At 42.5% G+C, this 21,370-nt stretch overlaps 1 protein-coding gene across 1 annotated transcript in view; it reads right to left on the reverse strand.

The window, feature by feature from the left end:
• MSRA (methionine sulfoxide reductase A) overlaps positions 1-20,250 on the reverse strand; it is a 309,718-nt gene extending 289,468 nt beyond the window's left edge. Inside the window, exon 1 of the mRNA XM_075708036.1 lies at positions 20,121-20,250. Coding sequence (XP_075564151.1) covers positions 20,121-20,250 — 130 coding nt within the window. The remainder of the gene's footprint in view (positions 1-20,120) is intronic.
• Positions 20,251-21,370: the final 1,120 nt, after the last annotated feature.

Consider the following 21,370-nt stretch of genomic DNA (forward strand, 5'->3'; position numbering starts at 1 on the left):
CATTTAACCTGTTATGTTTGGAAGCTAACACAGAAGTCACCCACAAGACTGGCTCTCCTTCCACATAACCACAGCTTATTTTCTTCGCTTGCAGGGAAGGCAAATCTACCAGGCAAGTTATACGAGAAGAATTAAGATGAGAGAATGATGTACAAAATGCGAAAACACTTACAGGCCTACATTTCCTCATGAAACACAGTAAATGCATGCCTAAATACAGATAATATAAACTACAAATGGTAACAAGTATTTGTACACAAAAGAGGGCCTTTATCCATCGGAAAATTCATCAAGACACTTTAACCCCAAGTAGCTACTTTTAGAACTTTAATGTCAGGTATACCTCTCATTTCCCTTTTTGCCTTCCTTGACAGAATACCTAAGTGCTATGGATCAATGGAAGCTGTGTAAAACTTCACCCTAACCACCTGATATAAGAATATTGCTCAAAAGCAGCATGCGCATGATATTCCCCAAAACATTTTATTCTTAAGAATAAACACATTCTTAACACAGCATGTTTGTCATGTCAGGGCTAACTCTATTAGCCTTTCTGCTATCAGGCTCCTGTTATCATTAGTGGGCATTCCCATTAGAGATAAGTGAAGCCAATTCCTCTGAGAACAAGCCAGAGGTTTTTTTAGGAGTCTAATTTTTTGGAGCCAGATGCTTTGTTGATTTATTATTAAAGGGTGAAAGTACATTACGTGACAGAAAAAAGGCTACTTTTACCTGGGCTGTTCTTACGGAGAGATGATGACAATGAGTTGCCTAATGACTCTCCACTTTTCTGTTTTTCATTTATTATTAAATAGCCAAACACTGGCGAAGCTCTAAGAACCCATAACTGAGTGAATGTAGCTATGACATAGAGACCAATATAAAAGGAGAATGAATACTGAGAGAAATATGGTTGAAAAAGAAAAAAAAAAGGAATATCGCAGCCACACAGAAGCAGCAGAGGAAGACAGCAACAGCTGAAGTGGCCATTCCAAGATTCAACCACAAAAATGGAAAAGATATACAAGAAAACAAGAATAAAGGCCTATAAATGCATGAACAATCTGAACATGAAGGACTAGATCTGCAAGGACCTCCAGCGTGCACCCCAGGTCCCCCAGACTCCTAGGGTGACCACTCAACAGACTGCTGAGAGGTCCCTAAGAGGGACCGCCTACGCCAGCTCGTTTTGCACAGCTGTGTACGTACCCAATTAACTTTGCTACAGGACGGGCTGTCTTTTCCTTGGCAGCTGACCACTTGCCACCTTCATTTATCAGTTATCATTTTGACAACATAATGTATGCATGACTGTGGCCTCTTCCGTGGGAGGCTGCAGTAGTCGAGCAATGCTGTGGAAAAGGATCAGCACCAGAAATGGATTGTTCCGGTGGAATCCAGCTGAAAATCAAAGCAGCAGATCTGCACGCCTGAACTATGCCGCAGTGCGGTGGGTTTAGGGCTGTCACGCTGTCACGCTGTTGAGTGGAGTTCTCCAGCTTTGCAAGGCAAACAAATTGCAAGTCCAAACTCTATGGGAAGCTATCAACAACTTCCTAAATATTCCACTGTGGGAATATACTTCAACTACTCATCATCTGCTGGCTCGACGCCCCAATTTGAAAGTGCAAAATACATGGGTCAATCTTCACTAAATGTGGTGTTCTTCAGTTTTTTGAGGACCAGCTGTTTTTCTGAGTCTATCAAACAGAATTTGCATTCATAGGTTAAAACATTTTCCCATTCTCTTCGTCCAGCACCACCTGGAACACTTTAGATACATGTGTTATATATAAGTGCCACATGGAAGTTTAAACATCACTTGTACCCTTAACTGCTTATAATTTTCTTTTAGATCTCAGGAGAAAAACAGATACTTACAAAAATCAAAATGTTAGGAACCCAGCTTCGCAGGCATTTGTGACTGTCATTTAGAAAAGCGATTACAGCATGCAACATGAAAAATATATGCATAGCACTTTAGGTAGAAGTAGTTACTCATAATGGAATCCACTTACAGTTAACTTGGGTAGAGTGAAAATAGACTTGTAATGAAGTGGAGAGAAACTCTCAAATATCTTCAGTGATTATGAAAAAGGAGGCTCTGAAAAATCAAATAACTAAGAAAGAGAATTTATCCAAAATATGGTCAGTCCACGTGTGAGGAATAAGAACATATTCTTTGGTTTGCACTAAGCAAGGGCTTCATTGTAAAATTCAGGTACAAAGTGCTTTATTTGTGTTCAACATTCTCTTCAACAATTAAATATTCACAAATTAAATATTTTAAATGGTTCTACAGAGATTAATATCTCAGAATTCCTCAACTGCATCCAGTCATCAGCCCAAAGAGTGCAATTTTTTACTTATTTTCCACTTCCATTATACTTAGTATTTTTACAATAGTAGTACCCAGAAATGTCTGGGCACAGACATCCACACATATAGGATACATATTTGATGATCTATTTTTTTTTCTCTCTCATTCAAAAAGCTTGCTTTTAATTGTTGTAAATGACATCAAACACTGCGTAGGTCTTAACTGGTGGGTGAAATGCTCAACACAAGGATGATTCCTTAATGAGGACTTAAGTAGAAATTTAGTCATTTAAATGCAAGAGGGCACCACCAAAGACTGGAGAGACACCTAAGTCCTGCTGATGGCTACTTCGTGACCGCAGGTCCCATCCTCTGGACCTGTGTCAACAGCCCAGGCACAGCCACACCATACTTGTACACTCCGAAAAAGGATGGCTGCGTCAAACCGATGACTGGGAACAGTTCCCAATTCATGTTAACCCCTGAACCACGTCTAGGAGTTTCAGAGGAACGTACTGGTTGACCAGGCCCAAGGCAGACCTAAGATCTCTCTAACAATTTCATAGAATCACAGAATCATAGAATCGTTTAGGTTGGAAAAGACCTTGAAGATCATCCAGTCCAACCATTAACCTAACACTACCAAGTCCATACTAAACCAATTAAGGATAGAGTAGTAATTTCATGTTTCCTGGCTTGGTGGCTGGATTATTTTTAATGAAAGTAAAAACTAGGAATCAGCCTTTTCCTCATCCTTGGTGACAATGTTCCCCCCACATCCAGCAAAGGATGGAGATTCTCCTTGGCTCTCTTTTTATTGTTGATGAACTTGTAAAAATATTTTTTATTATCTTTTACAACAGTGGCCAGATTGAGTTCTAGCTGGACTTTTGCTTTTCTAATTTCCTCCCTGCATGACCTAACAAGATCCCTGTACTCTTCCTGAGTTGCCTTTAACGGAGATGATCTGAGTCATCTACGTCTACAGAGCTGGGACGCTGATACAGTTCAGTTTACTGGCACAGAAACAGCCTGCAATGAGTCTGAATCCAGCTTTTCCTGAGTGGGATGGTATCCTACTCCAGTAAAAGAGAACATCTTTCAGGTAGTTTGAAAAGCAGTTTGATGACAAAGAATGGCACAAGGGACCAAATTAAACTAAATAGCACAAAATTTAGACAACTTGGTAGAAAACAAATGCATTAACCCACTCAACAGTAAGATACAAGGTATAAGGTCCTACCCCAAATCCCTTCACTGCTCAACACAATGTTTTAAACAGGAATCACGTTCAGCTGCCAACAACATCGGAAGACACTTTTCAGAAGCAGAATGCTTCACTTCTGAAGAAGTGAACATGTCAAACAGATACTCTGTTAGTCCTACTGCTTAATTTCAGAAGTTGCAGCTGCGCTCCAGAGCACTTATACCCAAATCACTGAATTTATGATCGGATTTATCGGAGAAATTATAAAAAATAGGAGGACGGTCAGAAAAATCCCAGAATCACTCAAAAAAAAAGAGAAAGGATCACTAGCTAAGTTCTGAAATTAATATCGTAAAGAAAAAACAACTGTAAAGATATCTCTGGGTCATCTTATTGATATCTCTCTTCTTCATATAAAGACATATTAGTACATTCTGCTTAAGAATCCAGTCTGTGTTTGGTTTGCCTGCTAATTTCTTCTTTCCTGTTCTCTTTCTGAGTAGTAACTTCGAAAAGTGTCACTCAAGATACTACTAAAATTAAGCATTATTATTCCATGAGCAGTTTATTTTATTAAAAGTTGTCTGAGTGCAACCTCTTTAAGATGAGATCTCATTTCTGCTCCCCATCACACATCAGGTCAACCTCAGTAAGAGCAAAAGTAGATTCACACATCTCTGTTTAGGGAAGAAGAAGAATCCTTAAGGAAGAACATAAACAAAAAAAAGCAAGCAATATAAATAGCCCCCATAGACCCTACATATTGTAATGTTATCTCTGGTGCAGTTACTTTGCTTCTGATAATCTTAGAAAAAATCTTTTTGCAGTTTGCTAAAACATATCAGGAAATCATCCACCAATTCCATGACTTAGTATTTTGTCCTTTTTTAAAATGTAAGCTCATTTGAAAGTAGCAGATGATTACAGACATTTCCTCTGCAAGACCAGTAGATCAGCTGTCAATCTACTGATCTCATAAATCAATGATCTCCCAAAGTCCCTTCCAACCTGGATTATCCTATGATCCTACTCTGCAATACAGCAGGTACCAGTCCCTGTCTCTGCATTCCATTCTGCCGTCCCCAAGGACTGTCTGGAGTCATCCCTCTCCTTCCTCATCCAGCCTGCAGGCTAATCAACGACTGCCCTCCCCGACTCCTGCTCCTGCTGTAGGAGTGGGCTGTGCATCAACTGAAGTAGCCACAGATGTATAACCAGGTTCTGGGATGAAATTTTCAGGAGTCAAATGTCTGATGAACTAAAAAGTGCATTTCTGAGCCTGTAAATAGTAAAAGATGAATGGGGAATGTCAGAAACAGAAAGACCTCTGGAGAAACATCAAGGTGATCCAGGTTATGCCTCAATGAAAGTAGACAGGCCAGCGCTGCCATTAACAAGAACCAACCTGTGCTCCCCTTTTGAGAGCCATGGTGCAATACTACCCAACGGCCAGAGCTTGCTACGGTTTGTGGAAAATATCTAACATCCCACGATGGCAGTCAAGTGTTTTCTGGTTACAGAGGATGTGGTGTGCTTTTGCTGCTAATCTTCAGGCTTTCTATGAGCACTTCCACTGTCTAATCAGAAAAGCAGCCCTTGCCACGATACTTCTACTTTCTCACTGGGTTCCTAGCAGAAGTTACCAGCCAGTGTCTCAGGCACCAAACCTCCACCCCCAAACAGAGCGTATGTCGTCAAAACAAGAGCTTTCTGTCTCACATTGAGGGACACCAAAAAAATTAGTTCCCACTAGAGTTCTGCTTCCCAGCCATTCCTGAAATCTGGGCAGTCCTTGAAACATCTTTGGAGGCTCCTGGAAAGTCAAATTCCTGAAAAAAATCAAGCCCAAACTACAGTAAAAATACAGATATAATCTTCTTGGCCACCTTTCTCAACAGAAAATAAGATCCTATCTTCAAAACGAAGACCGAAATAATCTCTTCACCCAGGTGGATGAAATACCACTAACCCCAATCTTGTGTATCTGCAACAGGAATTAACTGAGCAATACATAAGAAACTCCAATAAACATCATTACATATTGCACAGGTTTTCATCTTATTTGAACTAAGGACTTATTTATGTGCATTATTTTAATTGTACTAGAAATTTAAATGCAAGTTTCATATGTATCATAAAAATTTGCAAGTAACAAAATAAGAGCAATACAAATGTATCCATACCACTGAAATTCTACACATAATAAATAAAACATTAGCATGCAAAGATAAAGCAATGCCAATCACACAACAAATTACAAGCCAAATAATTCAATGATCACAAAGTAAAAATAAATTTAATAAAAATTACATAAAACTGAAGTTCAGGCACTGTACACCACTGTAATGTGAAGGTATAAATTTGACAGGAAGACATTAATTAAACCACAGAAGCTTTTGAAGCCAAAAAAAATCAAAGTAAATACTACACACCAAAGAAACACAAAAAGACTAAGACACAGAGGTTAAGAGCTGGAACATTCGAACAACCTTAAATCTGCCTTATGGTAACCTAAATGTAAGGTCTATTCCACACTTATCTTCTTTCAAATCAATTAAAGTATGAGGAGTTTTACTATTGTACTTCCTGAGGGTTCTGAGGGAACTAAAGCTGCTGCACTTCTACAGTTCCATGCGTGAACAACTTAAATCTCATTGAGCATAACCTGACTTTGGAAATTCTTTTCCTTATTATTGAAAATGTTGTATACGAACATAAACCAAGGAAATCAAAGAAAAGAAGGAAAAAATTATGATTCTCTGAACTGACACTTGATGAAGAGAGCTAAAAAAAAAGAGAGCTATTGACTGAGGGCAACCAGAATGACTCTTTGGGCAAGAAAAAAATGTCAAGGCTTTACACTGAATACCAGCTACAGGGATAGGTCATTAAATAACATTATTCCCTCAATTAATTTTGGTTGTGCTGTTCTGGGAAAAAACAGAGAAGATAAAAAGGATTCACACAAACAAAATTCTTAACATATTAGAGCATCTCTCTGTGGTGACTGCACTTTTTTACCCTGGAGTAAAGGTAACATAGCTTACCTTTCAATGAAACTGAGACAGATTACTTTGCATTCACTGCACAACAAAGGCATCCACGTAGGAAGTTACCTGGAGTAGTTATTATGCTATAAATCCACACCTGGCTTACACTGAGCTAATCTGTCCATGTAACCGTAACGCAAATCATCATCATGTCTACTTTGAATGAGTCTCCACAGTAGTTACCCTTTTCTTTAAGAATACCATATATAACAGAGCTCTACCATGCTGAAAAGTATGATTATGATGTATTTTTTGAAAAGTAACCTGTTTTATGAGAAAAGATTAGAACAGCTTTACTCTTTAATGGAACACAGGAGAAGGCAGCATGGGACCACTCTCTCCTCTCATCAAGGAAATAAAAGAAACGGAGAGATGCTAAATTACTATGTAGACTTTAAAAGAAATAAGAAGAGCAATAAATAATAGGGTCAAAATTAAAAGAACATTTTAAATATTCAAAGCAGTCCACTCCTGGAAAACCCTTTCAAATGGAAGACTGGGAGACGTGTCGATGATTTAACCAACATAAACAGCTACATAATTGAAATGCAATTAACTGAGCCCATGGAAGATTGTGCACTACCTGGTTAGGGCCACAAAAATGGTCCAAGGGCTGGAGCAGCTCTGCTCTGAGGACTGAGGCTGAGAGAGTTGGGGTTGTTCAGCCTGGAGAAGAAAAGGCTCCAGGGAGACCTTCTCGCGGCCTTTCAGTACTTAAAGGGCGCTTGTAAGAAAGATGGGGACAGACTTTTTAGTAGGGCCTGTAGCAATAGAACAAGGGGTAGTGGTTTTAAACTAAAAGAGGGGAGATTCAGACTGGATAGAAGGAAGAAATTGTTTACGCTGAGGGTGGTGAGGCAGTGGCACAGGTTGCCCAGAGCGGTGGGAGATGCCCCATCCCTGGAAACATCCCAGGCCAGGTTGGACGGGGCTCTGAGCACCCTGCTCTGGTTGAAGCTGTCCCTGCTCACTGCAGGGGTTGGGCTGGGTGGCCTCTAAAGGTCCCTTCCCACCCAAACCATTCTGTCATTGTACAGTTGCCTAAGACAGCAAAGACAGGATTCAGGCCATCGCACTTTCACTGGTTGTAATACTGATGCCTCCATCTGAGCTGGTCACTGGAGACTCCCCTTGCAGCCGGTGGAAGACAGAGGCATTTTGGGGGCACTAGTCACCTGGTTTAAACATCTTTTGACATTCACCATGTGATTAATTAAACACACAAGTGCCTGTTTTACCTATAAAAGTGTAACTCTGTGTACTGCTGAAGCAGTACTTGCAGCAGCAATTCAACAGTACGTACAGTCTCTTCCAGTGCTCTGTCCCAGCACTGTACCTGGTATAATGTAAAGCCAAAACAATTTTTCCCCGGTACTCTCTTATCTGGTGTGGAAAGAGAAGGAGCAATGGGCAGCCTAATCTCATGTCTCTACCTGTGATATACATTCACCAAATGAGTGTTACAGAGGCACCTGTGCGATCCGGGGCACTGCCTCATTTACTACACGGTATTTTACTACTTGTATTTGAATAGCTCCAAGAGCCACACATATCAAATCAACTTAGTCTACCTTTGGGCTAGAGTGACTATGGCAAAATCAGCCAAATACCATATTTAAAAAGAAGAACGTGTGTTCATCAGAGTTACATAAACACAACTGAACACAGTTGGCGCCACAAATCTGTAGCATCCGAGCACAAAGGTTTTTAAATAGTAGCGTGGAGAAGTGAAGAAAGTCAAATGCTTCTCTCAACCTTCTTACTTTCTGAGTTGAAATCACAACATTACCTAAATGTCAGGTCAATGTCATTCATGCAAAAATTGAGTTAAAGATAAATGGACACAGTTAGCCAAAGAAGTCCAACGTATCCCAGGATTCACATAAAATGATATAAAATATTCTCTAGTGCAAAAAATAACCTCTGTAAATATAACCCTTGTGTTTAATTCTCATAACCCACAGGTTTATTTAACAACATGAGTTTGGCAAATTCAGACGTTACGCTCCTTTTCAAAACCGCAGCGACGAGAAGCTATTGAATCCTGTGCACCACGCCGCTACCTTTTACTAGAAATAATTATCCTCTTTTATTACACAACTTTGAATGATTCCTCAGAGCAGCATCCACACATAATCCTCTGAATAAAGAACCTCTGGATTCATTTTTCATTTTGGAGAGGGAAATTAGGGTATCAGCAAGAGGAGTCTCCTTCAAGCCTTATTTGCATTCAAGAGGCTGCCAGTTGGGTAAAGTTTCTCCCCATTTAAGTAATTCTGTTTCCCAGCAACCCGCGCTGTTGCCAGGAGAAACCCTGGGGAGAGCTTCCTCCGCACCCGCCCCGCCGCAGTCTTGGGGGTACAGCTTTGTGCAGCGCTGCTTCATGCCAGCGCACACATCCGACTGTGAGCGGCATGCTAAGTAGTCTGCCAGGAACTCCAGGGACTCGAACAAGAGATTTTTTTTTTTTTTTTTTTTTTTTTGGAGAGGGCTTAGTGATGAATGACGTAGCCCTTTCTATCGCAGCGTAGTCAGAGGTGATAAGGCAGTGCAGGGCTTTTTCATCAGGGTGGTGTTACCTTGGGAGCAGCATTTGACAGCTGGATGCGCAGCTCTGTAAACATATTTGCTGTATGCTTTTAATCTCTCAAGCATCGCGTGTGCATGCTAACTTCCTTTTTGTTGTTGTTTTCCAGCTGCCAAGAGCAAAAAGCACATGCAAACAACAAAAAAATCTCCTTAGATTGACTTAACCTTTGCTTCTCCTTGCAACACCTTCCAAAATGTAAATGTAATGGGTGGTTAAAAAGTAATTCCTGTTTTTCCAATGACAGTACAATATTTACAGTTGTACACTTGGCTTGAAATCGAGCTGTTTAGTGTTTAGATATAAATACCTGACAAGGTGCAAAAAAAAACAAAAAGGGAGAAAGAAAAAGCCATAGCATGTTATTACAGACAGGATTTCCAAGCGAAGTCAACTCACACCTACCTGTAAAGATGTTGTAACCGCAAATTTCAAAAGTTGTCTTTCAGATAGCAAACAATTACTGGGGGTGAGATGCTTCCACAAAGAAACGTACTCTGCTTTACATTCTTTCTGATTTGAATCTTGGCATACACAGTGAAACTGTAATGAAATTTAATAATTTATGGAAATTGATGGCTTGAGTGTATTTGAGGCGAAGATCGTCTCTTAGAATGAAGAAATAAGTAATTAACTCCTCTGAATTAGAAAGGTAAATTGAAATTTGAGAAACGCTAGACCACATATGACATTGTTACTCAACATGCTCCTGAACTGTACTTCAATGGAAGTCAGATCTCACATTTTTTGGCCCATATTCCATACAAGCTTCAGTAAAAATGGGTAACTAGTTAATTCTTTATGTAAAACACTCCATCAGGTAGATAGTAGTGGAAAACTTTAAGAAATTAATCCTTCTAAACCTTAAGAGAAACTGTATTTCCTTTGTAGGCTTTGTTCTGAGGCAGAATCTCACACAAGAATCTCTATTTTAGAGCTAAAATATAGAGATATTAAATTCATGTCTGGAAAAAAGTTTTCTATTTGCCCATGATTAACAAACTTTTTTAATCATTAAAGGAAAAAATATCTAATATTTTTCATTTTATTCCTTATGTTCTACTGAAAAAATATGTTAGAAAACACTAAGCTTACATTTTAGTTTGCAATTCTATTGCAAAATCTTGTGCCTTGCACAATTCGGCAAACTGTCAGAGTATCAGGGAAAATCTGTTTAAAACTTCTCAACCTAACACTGCATACATATTTGGGCACAGAAGAAGCATAAGGTACCAGATTTTTTCCCTAATTCTGCACAGTGCAAAGAGGCCACAAAAACACGGAGATTTCCATGACATACTAATTCGGAAGTATCAAGGGATCGGGCTGTCCCATTCAGCAGTTCTCCATTTTGCCATTCGCCCTTGATAGGAAAGTATTGATGATTTAAGAATAAGTTACTCAATGACCACAGCTCAGCGATATCCAGTACACTTTGTCAGTGCAATGGCCCTGGATCATTACAAGTCAGCATAATTTAAACTTTAATGACAACACAGATTCACTAACTGTTGAGAAAATTACTGGATGATCCTATGCCCACAGGGATCAAATTCCACCGGGAAGTCTTTGTACCAGGCCGCGAACATACATAAGAAAAGTTACGGTCTTTCAGCCTTAGCACCTTTCCATGTGCCCATGGTAGCATACGCAGCCCACTCAGCAGCCTCCTCCAAGGGCAGGGGATGAGACAAACGAAAGCATCCAGACCACAGGCCACTAGTTTGATGACAATAATTTCTGTTCAGTGTTTTAAGAATGGCAAAAAAAGATTAGCATGGACAGAAATTCCACTAAACCAAACAGGTATAGAAGCAAAACAATTTAGAGGGTTATTTCTGCTTCTGAATGTTCGTTGCGTTTGGAAACTATTAAGCCTCAAAAGACGTCCAACTAAACGCAACATTAGAAATCAACTAAATGAGTCCTACAGGGATATATGATACCTAAAATCATCTCATTTAAAAATCTCTTGTGAAATCTCCCTGTAGGAATATAAGGTACACTATTCTTCATGCATATGAAGAATGCACAGTCAGTCGGGGTGGAATCCAATCTGTCTATATCCTGTGAAAAGCAAGCGCTACTGCAGCAGGCAGAGGACAGAAGAGGAAGAGTAAAGCAGTTCCCATAAAATATCTGTTTATGTTCTGCATAAACTTAATGTCAAGCAGTGTGTCTCTGAAGGAAGAGCAAGTGATCCCTGTTGTAAAACTTCAGTACATCCTCTAGAAACCTTAGAAGAAACGGACGTACCTCCACTCAGCCTGGGGAAAACAACCACATTTCAGAAGTATATTCTAACCACTTGCGCTCGGAGTATCCTGCGAGACTGACAGCATGCCCCTCTCTGCAACGGGTCAGACTGTTAGACAGGCAGAAACGCAAAAGTGGTGTGGCCAAAAAGAGAGAAGACTTGAGGGTCTGGCTCCAGCTTCCTGCAGTCACTTCAAGAAGTACCATCATGCCGGGTATGCTTTGGCTGGTTATCTTGATGTGTTTGCTTAGGATGTCATTTCAGCCTCCGATCATCAAGATCCTGAGGGAATTCCGTAACCGCTGGAGTATCCTAGAAAAGATGGACACTGCTGCTGCTACCACCACAGCTACGGCTGAGACGATTTACAGAGTCAAGGCACGGCTCAAGCTGCAAGGGACCTCTGGGGATAACCTAGTCCAACCCCCCTGCTGAGAGCCAGGTCAGCTAGAGCAGGTTGCTCAGGACTGTGTCCGGTCAGGTTCTGACTGTCTCCAAGGATGGAGAAGCTACAACTCCTCCGGGCAACCTGTCCCACTGTTCAACCAACCTCAGAGAAAAAAAAAAAAAAAGGGTTTCTTCCTATCTTGAAATGGAATTTCCTGTGTTTCAGTTTGTGCTTGTTGCCTCTTGTCCATCCACAGGGCACCACTGAGAAGGGTGTGTCTCCATCTCCTTTACTCCTTCCCATCAGTTATTTATTGATTGACCCCCTTGAGCACCATGCCCCAGCTTAACTGCATTTAGGCAGAGCGACCCTTTCACTCAAAGATCACGCATTTGTTTTAACAATATCAGAGCAACTAAAGCTGAAATATTCCTGCTACATCTGAAGACAATAATAATAAAACAATGAGGGCGAGACTAGAAACCTATCAAAATCTCAATTTCCTATGCTCACTAGCCACATTCTTCTCCAGAAGTCTCAGCAAAAACATTCAGTGCAACTTCTTCTTGAGTTTGGTATGTCAAGTTGAAGTACTAATTCCACATAGAACTGAAATTCACTGTCGTATGAATTTAATGCAACATATACAGAGTTGGAATTAAATCAAATAGTCGAAGCAAATGCAGATCAATTCATAAAGTTAAAACCAGAATCAGACACGATACCAATGACTTGAAAAGCTCTTAGGTATGCAGGAGATGATCACTTAAACACAAAGCTCCCAGTGCAACACTTGAACCCAAAATGTTAGTTATCCTTTGATACACAAACAGGAAAATAACTGAGTAGGAACAAGCCTGCAGTTGACACTATCACTAGTAAAATCCAGTGTCTACTTCAATATCCAAAACTTAAGGAAGACCTTAAGTAATTCATGACAATTTAAGGAAAAGAAACAAAAATTGATAAATGATTGAAAAACGTGCCTTCTGCTGACAATAAAAATTAAATATAAAAATTCACAATAAAAATTCCTGGGTTATGTCTGGTTGAAGTCTTCACTTTTTTAAAAAATAGGCTAACCAGCAATTTAATTATGACCTAAGCATATTTCATGAAAACCAGAAAACACATACTACCATGCTTTTCATCTTCATGAAGAAAACCGTACCAAGCTGCAATGGTTGGAAGTTGAAACATAACAAAGTGATTCAAAATACGCACCTTTTTAATGGAGAGAGTTATGAAACATTGGAACAATTTATGAAATTTTGCCATGGATCTTCTGTCAAATGACATTTTTAAACAATGTTTTCTTTAAAGAGCACGGTCTGATTCAAGAAGAATTAATTCATGGAAATGCTGTGCTCTTTTTTATACGGAAGGTCAGACTAAAGTTCACCATGACCTCCTCCACATTTGTAATTTTGCTCTATTAATCTATAAATATAAAGCTAAGAGGCTTAATAGGTTTAAACAACTGTAAGACTGTCTACCCATGAGTTGTACCTTTACTGCCTCAAAAAAGTTAACCCACTACTGATGTGCATGTTCCAATGTAAGTGCCTCTGCTAGGAACAGAGCTGAGACCACAGAGAGAGAGAAAATATTTCCTGATGCTACTCATTGGGACCAGTGGGACAAAACATTCTTTTAATTTACTACAAACTGCTATCTCAGGCTATCTAGCAGAAAAAAAAAGTGTGTGAGTGTATATATCTCCCTCTCTATCTACGTAGACATATATATGTTATTATACAATGCCCTGCACAGGAGGTTCCCTCTACATTATTAGGGCTCCTTGACTAGTGTTCCTACCACTATCATAAAATAAAATACAAAATTAAATAGTGTAAGCAATATAGACGTACATACTCATAAAACACAGCCATGTTTCAGCAGTTATGCAACTAAAATTAATTCTGAAAACTAGAGTTATACTAGAAAGGTAGAAGCAATAAATAATATGTGATTTTACTATAAAGCAGACGTTGCATTGCACCATTACACAGAAATCATATGAAAGGAATAATTTCCGAAAATGAATGCAGCAGCTCTACTGCAAGGAAAGAAAACAGCACAACAAAGTCTAATTCCCAGATTATGAAATTTGTTGAAGATCAGATAAATCCAACTTGATTACAAAAAGAGTAAGTGAAGCTTACTAATGTTTGTATTGTTTTCAGCTCACAGTATAGTATTTTAACTGACTTCTGCAAACAGAGCCCTTTGTATCACAAACCAATTACTTCCAGTCACTTCACACAAATCCGTATAATATACAAGGTTTAATTGCATAATGTTCTTATACTCAGATCCTAAATTAGTAATAACCTTAAAATAAAACAAAAAACATCGTTACACAGACAAGGTCAAGTCTCACATAATCCCGTGGTCACCAAGTTACAGGGGAATAGAAACGCAATTTAGCTTTTCGCAAGACTAGATTAAATGCAACTTTCAAGCTGAAGCTGTCACTCAGCCATCTCTTCCTCTCTTTCGGACTGCAGCAAAGGAGGGAGCAGTCTTGAGCTGGTCTCTCTGCTCACCAGTTTGTGAATGGCGATCAAGAACCCTCAGCACGAGAGGTTCCCCGCCAAACAACAAATCTCACCGAGGCGCAGAGCGCATTCATGGGCCCATCTCGCACCCAGAAAGCATCAGGAACTCAGAGAATTGGGACCAGGACGCACAAGCAGGTGCAATGCAATTAACACAACGTGCAGGAGCCACAAGAGTGCCCAGGAGTGCCGTGCACAGAAGAAAACCCTCAGCTGCTGGAAACACCTTCCAGAACACAATGCCCTGGCCCAGAAACCGCTAACACCCTGGTATTTCAGCAACTCCTTCCACACTGAACTCCTGAAGGTGGTCTCAGGCCGTGGGGAGAGCCTGGTGCTCTTCCATGGGGATTGCAGCCTCAGCTTTTGAGAGGTGGCTCCGGCAGACCTGGTCGCTGCGGCGCAAGGGAAAGAGCTGCAAGAAGTGGGCAGGCTGTATCACATCAGGGATGAGGAGCAGGAGATCAACAGGATCTTCAAAGAGACTGCACAGCCAAGGAGCTAAATGCTCTGCAGCTCTTAACCTCGGAAACAGTTCGGGGCCCTCAACACCACTGAAGATGAACAGGATGGATACCTGTCGTGGCTTAGCCCCAGCCAGCAGCTCAGCACCACGCAGCCGCTCGCTCACTGCCCCTGCCCCCATGGGATGGGGGAGAGAATCGGAGGAGTGAGAGTGAGAAACACTCCCGGGTTGAGATAAGAACAGTTTAATAATTGTAATAACTGTAATAAAGTAAAATAGTAATGATAATAATAACTATATAATAATGATAATAATAATATACAAAGGAAGTGATGCACAATGCAATTGCTCACCACCCGCCAACCGATACCCAGACAGTTCCCAAGCAGCGATCGTTGCCCCCGGCCAACCCCCCCAGTTTCTATACTGCCCATGACGCCGTATGGTATGGAATAGCCCTTGGGGCAGGTTGGGTCAGCTGTCCTGGCTGTGCCCCCTGCCAGTTTCTTGTGCCCCTGGCAGAGCATGGGAAGCTGAAAAGTCCTTGACTGGCATAAGCAGTACTTAGCAACAACTAAACCATCAGTGTGTTATCAACATTCTTCTCCTACTAAATCCAAACCACAGCACTATGCCTGCTACTGGGAAGAAAATTAACTCTATCCCAGCAGAAACCAGGACAACATCTCAGGTCACTGGGCTAGGATCAGAGCCAGTTACCACTCAAAAGAAAGGACTTGGCAGATGTTTTCCTCAAGTGTCTGCACACTAAGGCAGAGTTTGGTTCACAAGAAGTAGACTCAGATGTCCAAGTGTGGTCCCAGACCTACGATGTGACCAGAATCAGAGACCTGGCACAGCGCACACAACTTGAGCAGTGTCATGTATGGGAATGGAGTATGTAGGAAGGATTAGCACAGAAGAACAGGATGGGGAGCTGCACTCTATGGAAACAAACTCCTTGACAGCACAGAGCTCCAGTGTGAAACTGAAATCACGTCTGCTGAGAATCTCCGAGTCAAGATCAGAGGGGAAACACTGGAGGTGGTGTAGTTTGGGGTCTGCTACAGAGCAGCAGACCAAGAGGAGGCAAGTGGATGAGGCTTTCCACAAAGAGCTAGCAGAAATCTCCAGACTGCTGGCTCTGGTCCCTCTGGGAGATTTCAGTTCCCAGATGTCTGCTGGGAGGGTAACATCAAATTGTGCAAGCAATTCAGGAAGCTGCACGAGTGACAATTTCATACCAAAAATGCCAGAGGGACCACCAGGGATAACGGCTGTTTGTTGAGCAGGCTGTTCAGAAGCATGGAGAACTGGTGGCATTGCAGCAGCAGATGGCAGAGCGCTGCAGTGACCGCAAGATGACGGAGTTCAGGATCCAAAGGAAGGCTAGAAAGGTAAACAGCAGACTTAACACTTTGGACTTTCAGAGCTCAAACTCTGGCTTATTTAGGGAATTGCTAGGTAGAAGCCCCTGAGAGGCGGTCAAAGGGAGAAAGCGCCCTTCAGGGTGGTCTGAATTTTGACAAAAACTTTCCGAGAGCTAAGCAACAAAATATCATGCAGAAAAACTGGGAACTTCATCAGAAACACAGAGCTGCTTAACAAACTAAAACGCAAAGAGAGAGCATACAAGAAGTAGAAACAATAACAAGCAACACAGGAGGTATACAAAATGCCTCGCCTAGGCATTTAGGCACAAAATCAGAAAGGCCAAAGCTTGAGTTAAAACTAGCTAGGGACATAAACAGTAATAAGAAATGATTCCACAAAAATTACAAAAGTAAAAAGAAGCTCAGAGAAAATCTGTGTGCATTAATGAACACAGAAGACAGACTAGAAATAGTACAGAAAAGACTGAAGTACTCAAAACCTCTTTTGTCCAAGTCTTCAGAAACAAAGACTGCTCCAAAACCTCTGCACGCACTGGCACAGTCAGAAAGAAAAGCAGCAATGTGGGGAAAAATGGGTTATGGCTACTTAAAGAAGTTAAACATCCAAGGAGCCACATGGCATTTTTCCAGGGCTGCGGACGAAGCTCACTGTTGTGACCATCAGAACACTGTGACAGATCTAGATACAACGATATCTAGAAAAATCCCAGTGACTGGGGGAGATCTCTGATGGCTAGAAATGGGGTCCAGTAACAGCCATTTTTAAGGAAGGAAAAAAGAGGATTGAGGAACTATAGGCTGCTCAGCCTCGGCTCAGTCCCAGGGAAGGTCATGAAGTATGTCCTCAGAAATCATTTCCAAATACAAAGAGAACAGGAACGTAATCAGGAATAGTCAACATATTTACCAAAGGCAAATCGTGCTTGACCAGCTGGATTGCCTTTTATGATGAAATGGTTGGCTATGCAGATGAGGGCAAAGCAGTGGATGTAATACATGTTGACTTTAGCAGGGCTTCTGACACCATCACTTACAGCATTTGCATTTGGAAGCTGAGAAAGTACTGGCTGGAAGAACAGACTGCTAGGCACTAGACGTGAAAAATGGGCAGGACCACCAGACTCCCAAGGCAGTGATCAATATCTTGATGTCTAGTGGGTAGCAGGTTACCCCAGGGGCTGATGCTGGGGCCAATATCATTCAATATCCTAAACAATAACGTGAATGATGTGACAGAAAACACGCTCAGAAAAAAAAAAAAAAAAAAAAAAAAGGAGAGTGAGAGTGGACATGCCAAACAGCAGAGCTTCAGCCCAATGAGACCTTGAAAAATTTCAGGTCTATGCCAACAGAAGCCTCATGAAGGTCAACAAGGAGAAGTGCAAGTTCTGCACCAGTGCAAGATAATCTCAGCCTTGCTGGAAAGGACCTGAGATTATGCTGGATGCCAGGTTAAATATGAGCTAGCAACGTGCTCTCGTTGCAAATAAAGCAAACTCTGTACCAGGCTGCATTACAAGGAGCGTGGACAGCAGAGTAAGGAAAAAACCCTCTCCTCTATGCTGTACTGGTAAGAATTCATCTGGAATATCACATCCAGTTTTGGGTCCTCAGTTCAAGAGAGACATTAATAAAATGGCAAGGGCCTGCAAGGTGAATAATCAAGTTGGTCAGCAGCCTACAGCGCACAAACCTACAGAGCTCGCAGAAGCTGGGTGTGTTTCAGCTGGGGAAGGGTCAGTAAGGGTAATCTTACAGCAGCTTAACGGGGAGTGAGAATCACAACTCAGCCAAACCTTTCTCAACAGCATCAGAAAGGGCAGCAGCCACCAACTCTGCCATAAGAGGTTCACGTTGGACATGAGGAAAAACTCTCTGCCTAGAAGGCAGCGCAGCGCCGGCACAGGGGCTGGAGTGCCCTTCCAACCAACACTCCTCTGATTCTGCAATCTAAAAGCGATTTAAGTAAAAGAAATGTTACTGAGGAAATGTTACACAACGTTAAAATTTAAATTCCCATTCTTTTCTGAAACGAGTTTACGTCTTAAAAATTTTAACTTTCACAATTCATTGGTGCTCCATGATGTGATTAAGTGCATAATACCACGTTTAGTCGTAGAATAAAAATGCCCCAAAAAAATCTTATTTGGCCTTATGAGGACATTTTTTGTACAGCAGCACAAAATTATTCTATCTGTGGAGTTACAGAGCATAAAATGGGCCTAGCGTATCTTCTGTCCAGGCTTTTATCAACAAGCAATGTGAAGGTGCCACTTTGATCTAGGCAATGTGCAACTCCTGGTATCATCTCTCGAGTTCATTGCCCTAACGACATCAACCCCATTTCTGCGCCCCTCCTTTGAGTCCACCTTCTCCACATCAGACGCAATACTCCTCCTGCTACCTTTAATTTCACCACTGCCTTCTTGCTACCTTCGGCATTTTACCAAATATCTATCCAATTTAAGATTTTACTGTGCTCTCAAACACTTCTTTCACTGGGCTTATGCCAGCATCCATTTATTATTCTCCAGCATCCATTTATTATATCACCAGCACTTATGTACCTGATGCGTTTAAATATTTTTTTTAAGTTCACAGACTTTGTTAGGGACTTTAGGTGCTTGGAGCAAAGATACATAAACACCTTGTACAATGGGAAAACGAACACGAACACACGTGTTAGAGCACCTACTTGCCCCTATAATTACCCAAAACGAAAGGAAGAGTACTGGAGAATCACCGAAAGAATTATTGTTTAAGTAGTTAAAACCACTTTGCAAACAACAAAAGGAAGAGTACTGGATGATCATTGAAAGAATTGTTTAAGAACTTAAAAACACTTTACAAAAGTTAATGAAAGGAAGAGTACTGGACAATCATTGAAAGAATTATCGTTGAAGAATTAAAAACACTTTGCAAACATTACCGAAAGGAAGAGTACTGGACTATCATTTGAAGAACTATTCTTTAAGAATTTAAAAATACTTTGCAAACGTTAACGAAAGGAAGAGTACTGGAGAATCTTTGGAAGAATTATTAGGAACTTAAAAACGCTTTGCAAATGTTAACGAAAGGAAGAGTACTGGACAATCATTGAAAGGATTATTGTTCAAGAAGTTAAAAACACTTGCAAACATTAACAAAAGGAAGAGTACTGGAGAATCACTGGAAGAATTATTGTTCAAGAAGTTAAGAAGGCTTTGCAAATGTTAACGAAAGGAAGAGTACTAGGGGATCATTGGAAGAATTATTAGGAACTTAAAAACGCTTTGCAACTGTTAACGAAAGGAAGAGTACCGGAGTATCATTTAAAGAACTATTCTTTACGAACTTAAAAATACTTTGCAAATGTTAACGAAAGGAAGAGTATTGGACAATTCTTGAAAGAATTATTGTTTAACTTAAAAACGCTTTGCAAACATTAAGCTTAGGACACCCAAACCATGCTTAGGTATTATTTTGAGGTATTGTTATTTAATGGAACAAGTAACGGCTAGAGGAACGGGCCCTGAGCAGGACTACCGCGGCCCTCGGTAAAAATCAAACAGGAAACTCCTACGCGGCCAAGAGAAAAACAGGCGCTCGCCGGCTGCCCCAGCAACCGACCAATTCCTGCCCTGAGGACGGGCGGGCGCAGGAGCCGCCATTGCGCGGCTCCCTGAGGGCACCCCCGCCCCCGCCATTTCCCGCCGCCCACAGCGGCGCCGCGCGCCCCGCCGCGCCTGCGCCAGAGCCGCCCCGCCGCGAGGGGCCCCGCGCATGCGCGCAGCGGCGGCGCCGCCTCCCCCGCCGCCACCGGGGCTCCGCTTCCCCTCCCCCGCCGCCACCGGGGCGGCCGCGGCGCCGGCGTTTGGGGCGTGGGGGGAAGCGGGGAGGGCTCGTCCCTACCGGCCACCGCGACGCGCTGGCTCCTGCCGGCGAGCGCTTCGTCCTTCTGAGGCAGGCGGGAGGCCCAGTCGCCCATCCTGAAGGTGGAGCTGCGGAGCGGGCGGAGGAGGCGCCCGGGCCCCGGCGGCATCGCCCCTGAGGGGAGGCGGGGAGGGCCCCGGCGCGCGCGCTGGCCGTCGGGGCGGGGGGGGCGGTGGGGAGCGCCGGGCCTTCACACACACACACACACGCACACACACACCCCCGCCCGGGTCCCGGGGGCTGTGGAGAGGGCAGCCCCACACCCCGCCCCGTTCTGGGTGTGCTGGAGGGTGCAGCCGCCTCCCGGCTGTCTCCGGTGCGCCCCGGGGGCTGCCTGCTCTGGAGAGGGGCACCCCCCGCCCGCTGCCCCAGAGCGGTGCTCCCCGGGGGCCATGTGCTGCGAGGAGGGCAGCGGCCCCGCAGGTCAGGCTGGCAGCGCTTGCTCGGGGTTTACCTGCCGGGGTTTGCATGCCCCCCCCTCCGCCAAATGTAGCCCTTTTCCTTGAGCTCTGCCTGCTGAGCTTTGTCCCCAGCCTTACTCTCTGAGCTGTAAACATCTGCGTGGTGTGCTCCTCGCTCTGGGGTCCCCCGCACAGCCGTACCCGCTGTTTTTGCATGGGCTCTGCCTCGGGAGGGTTTTTTTTGTATGCGTGCCCCCCTTGGGGTATGTATGCATGTCACATCCAGCCCTGGCTCGCTGTCCGTGCTCCCAGTTGAGGAAGGAAAGAGTTGTGCAAACATATTCAGCAAAACATGCTACGCAGACTCTTCATGCAATAATATGTTTTGTTGTACAATAACATTTTTCTTTTTCCCCAGAGTTTCCTGGTTGTTGATACCTGCAGCACTCCGCTATGTTACACGTAGCCAATATACTGCATCAGGCCAATCTTAGAATCATAGAATCATTTAGGGTGGAAAAGACCTTTAAGATCATCCAGTCCAACCATTAACCTAACACTACCAAGTCCAACACTAAACCAGTTAAAGGGAGAGTAGCAATTTCATGTTTCCTGGTTTGGTGGCTGAATTGTTTTTAATGAAAGTAAAAACTGGGAATCATTAAGGTTGGAAAGGACCTCTAAGATCATCAGTCCAGCCATCAACCCAACACCACCATGCCCACTAAACCATGTCCCACAGTGCCACATCTACCCATTTTTTGAACACTTCCAGGGCTGGAGACTCCCCCACCTCTCTGGGCAGCCTGTTCCAATGCTTGACCACTC

Source organism: Pelecanus crispus, chromosome 3 (genome assembly GCF_030463565.1).
Source record: "Pelecanus crispus isolate bPelCri1 chromosome 3, bPelCri1.pri, whole genome shotgun sequence".
NCBI lineage: Eukaryota > Metazoa > Chordata > Aves > Pelecaniformes > Pelecanidae > Pelecanus > Pelecanus crispus.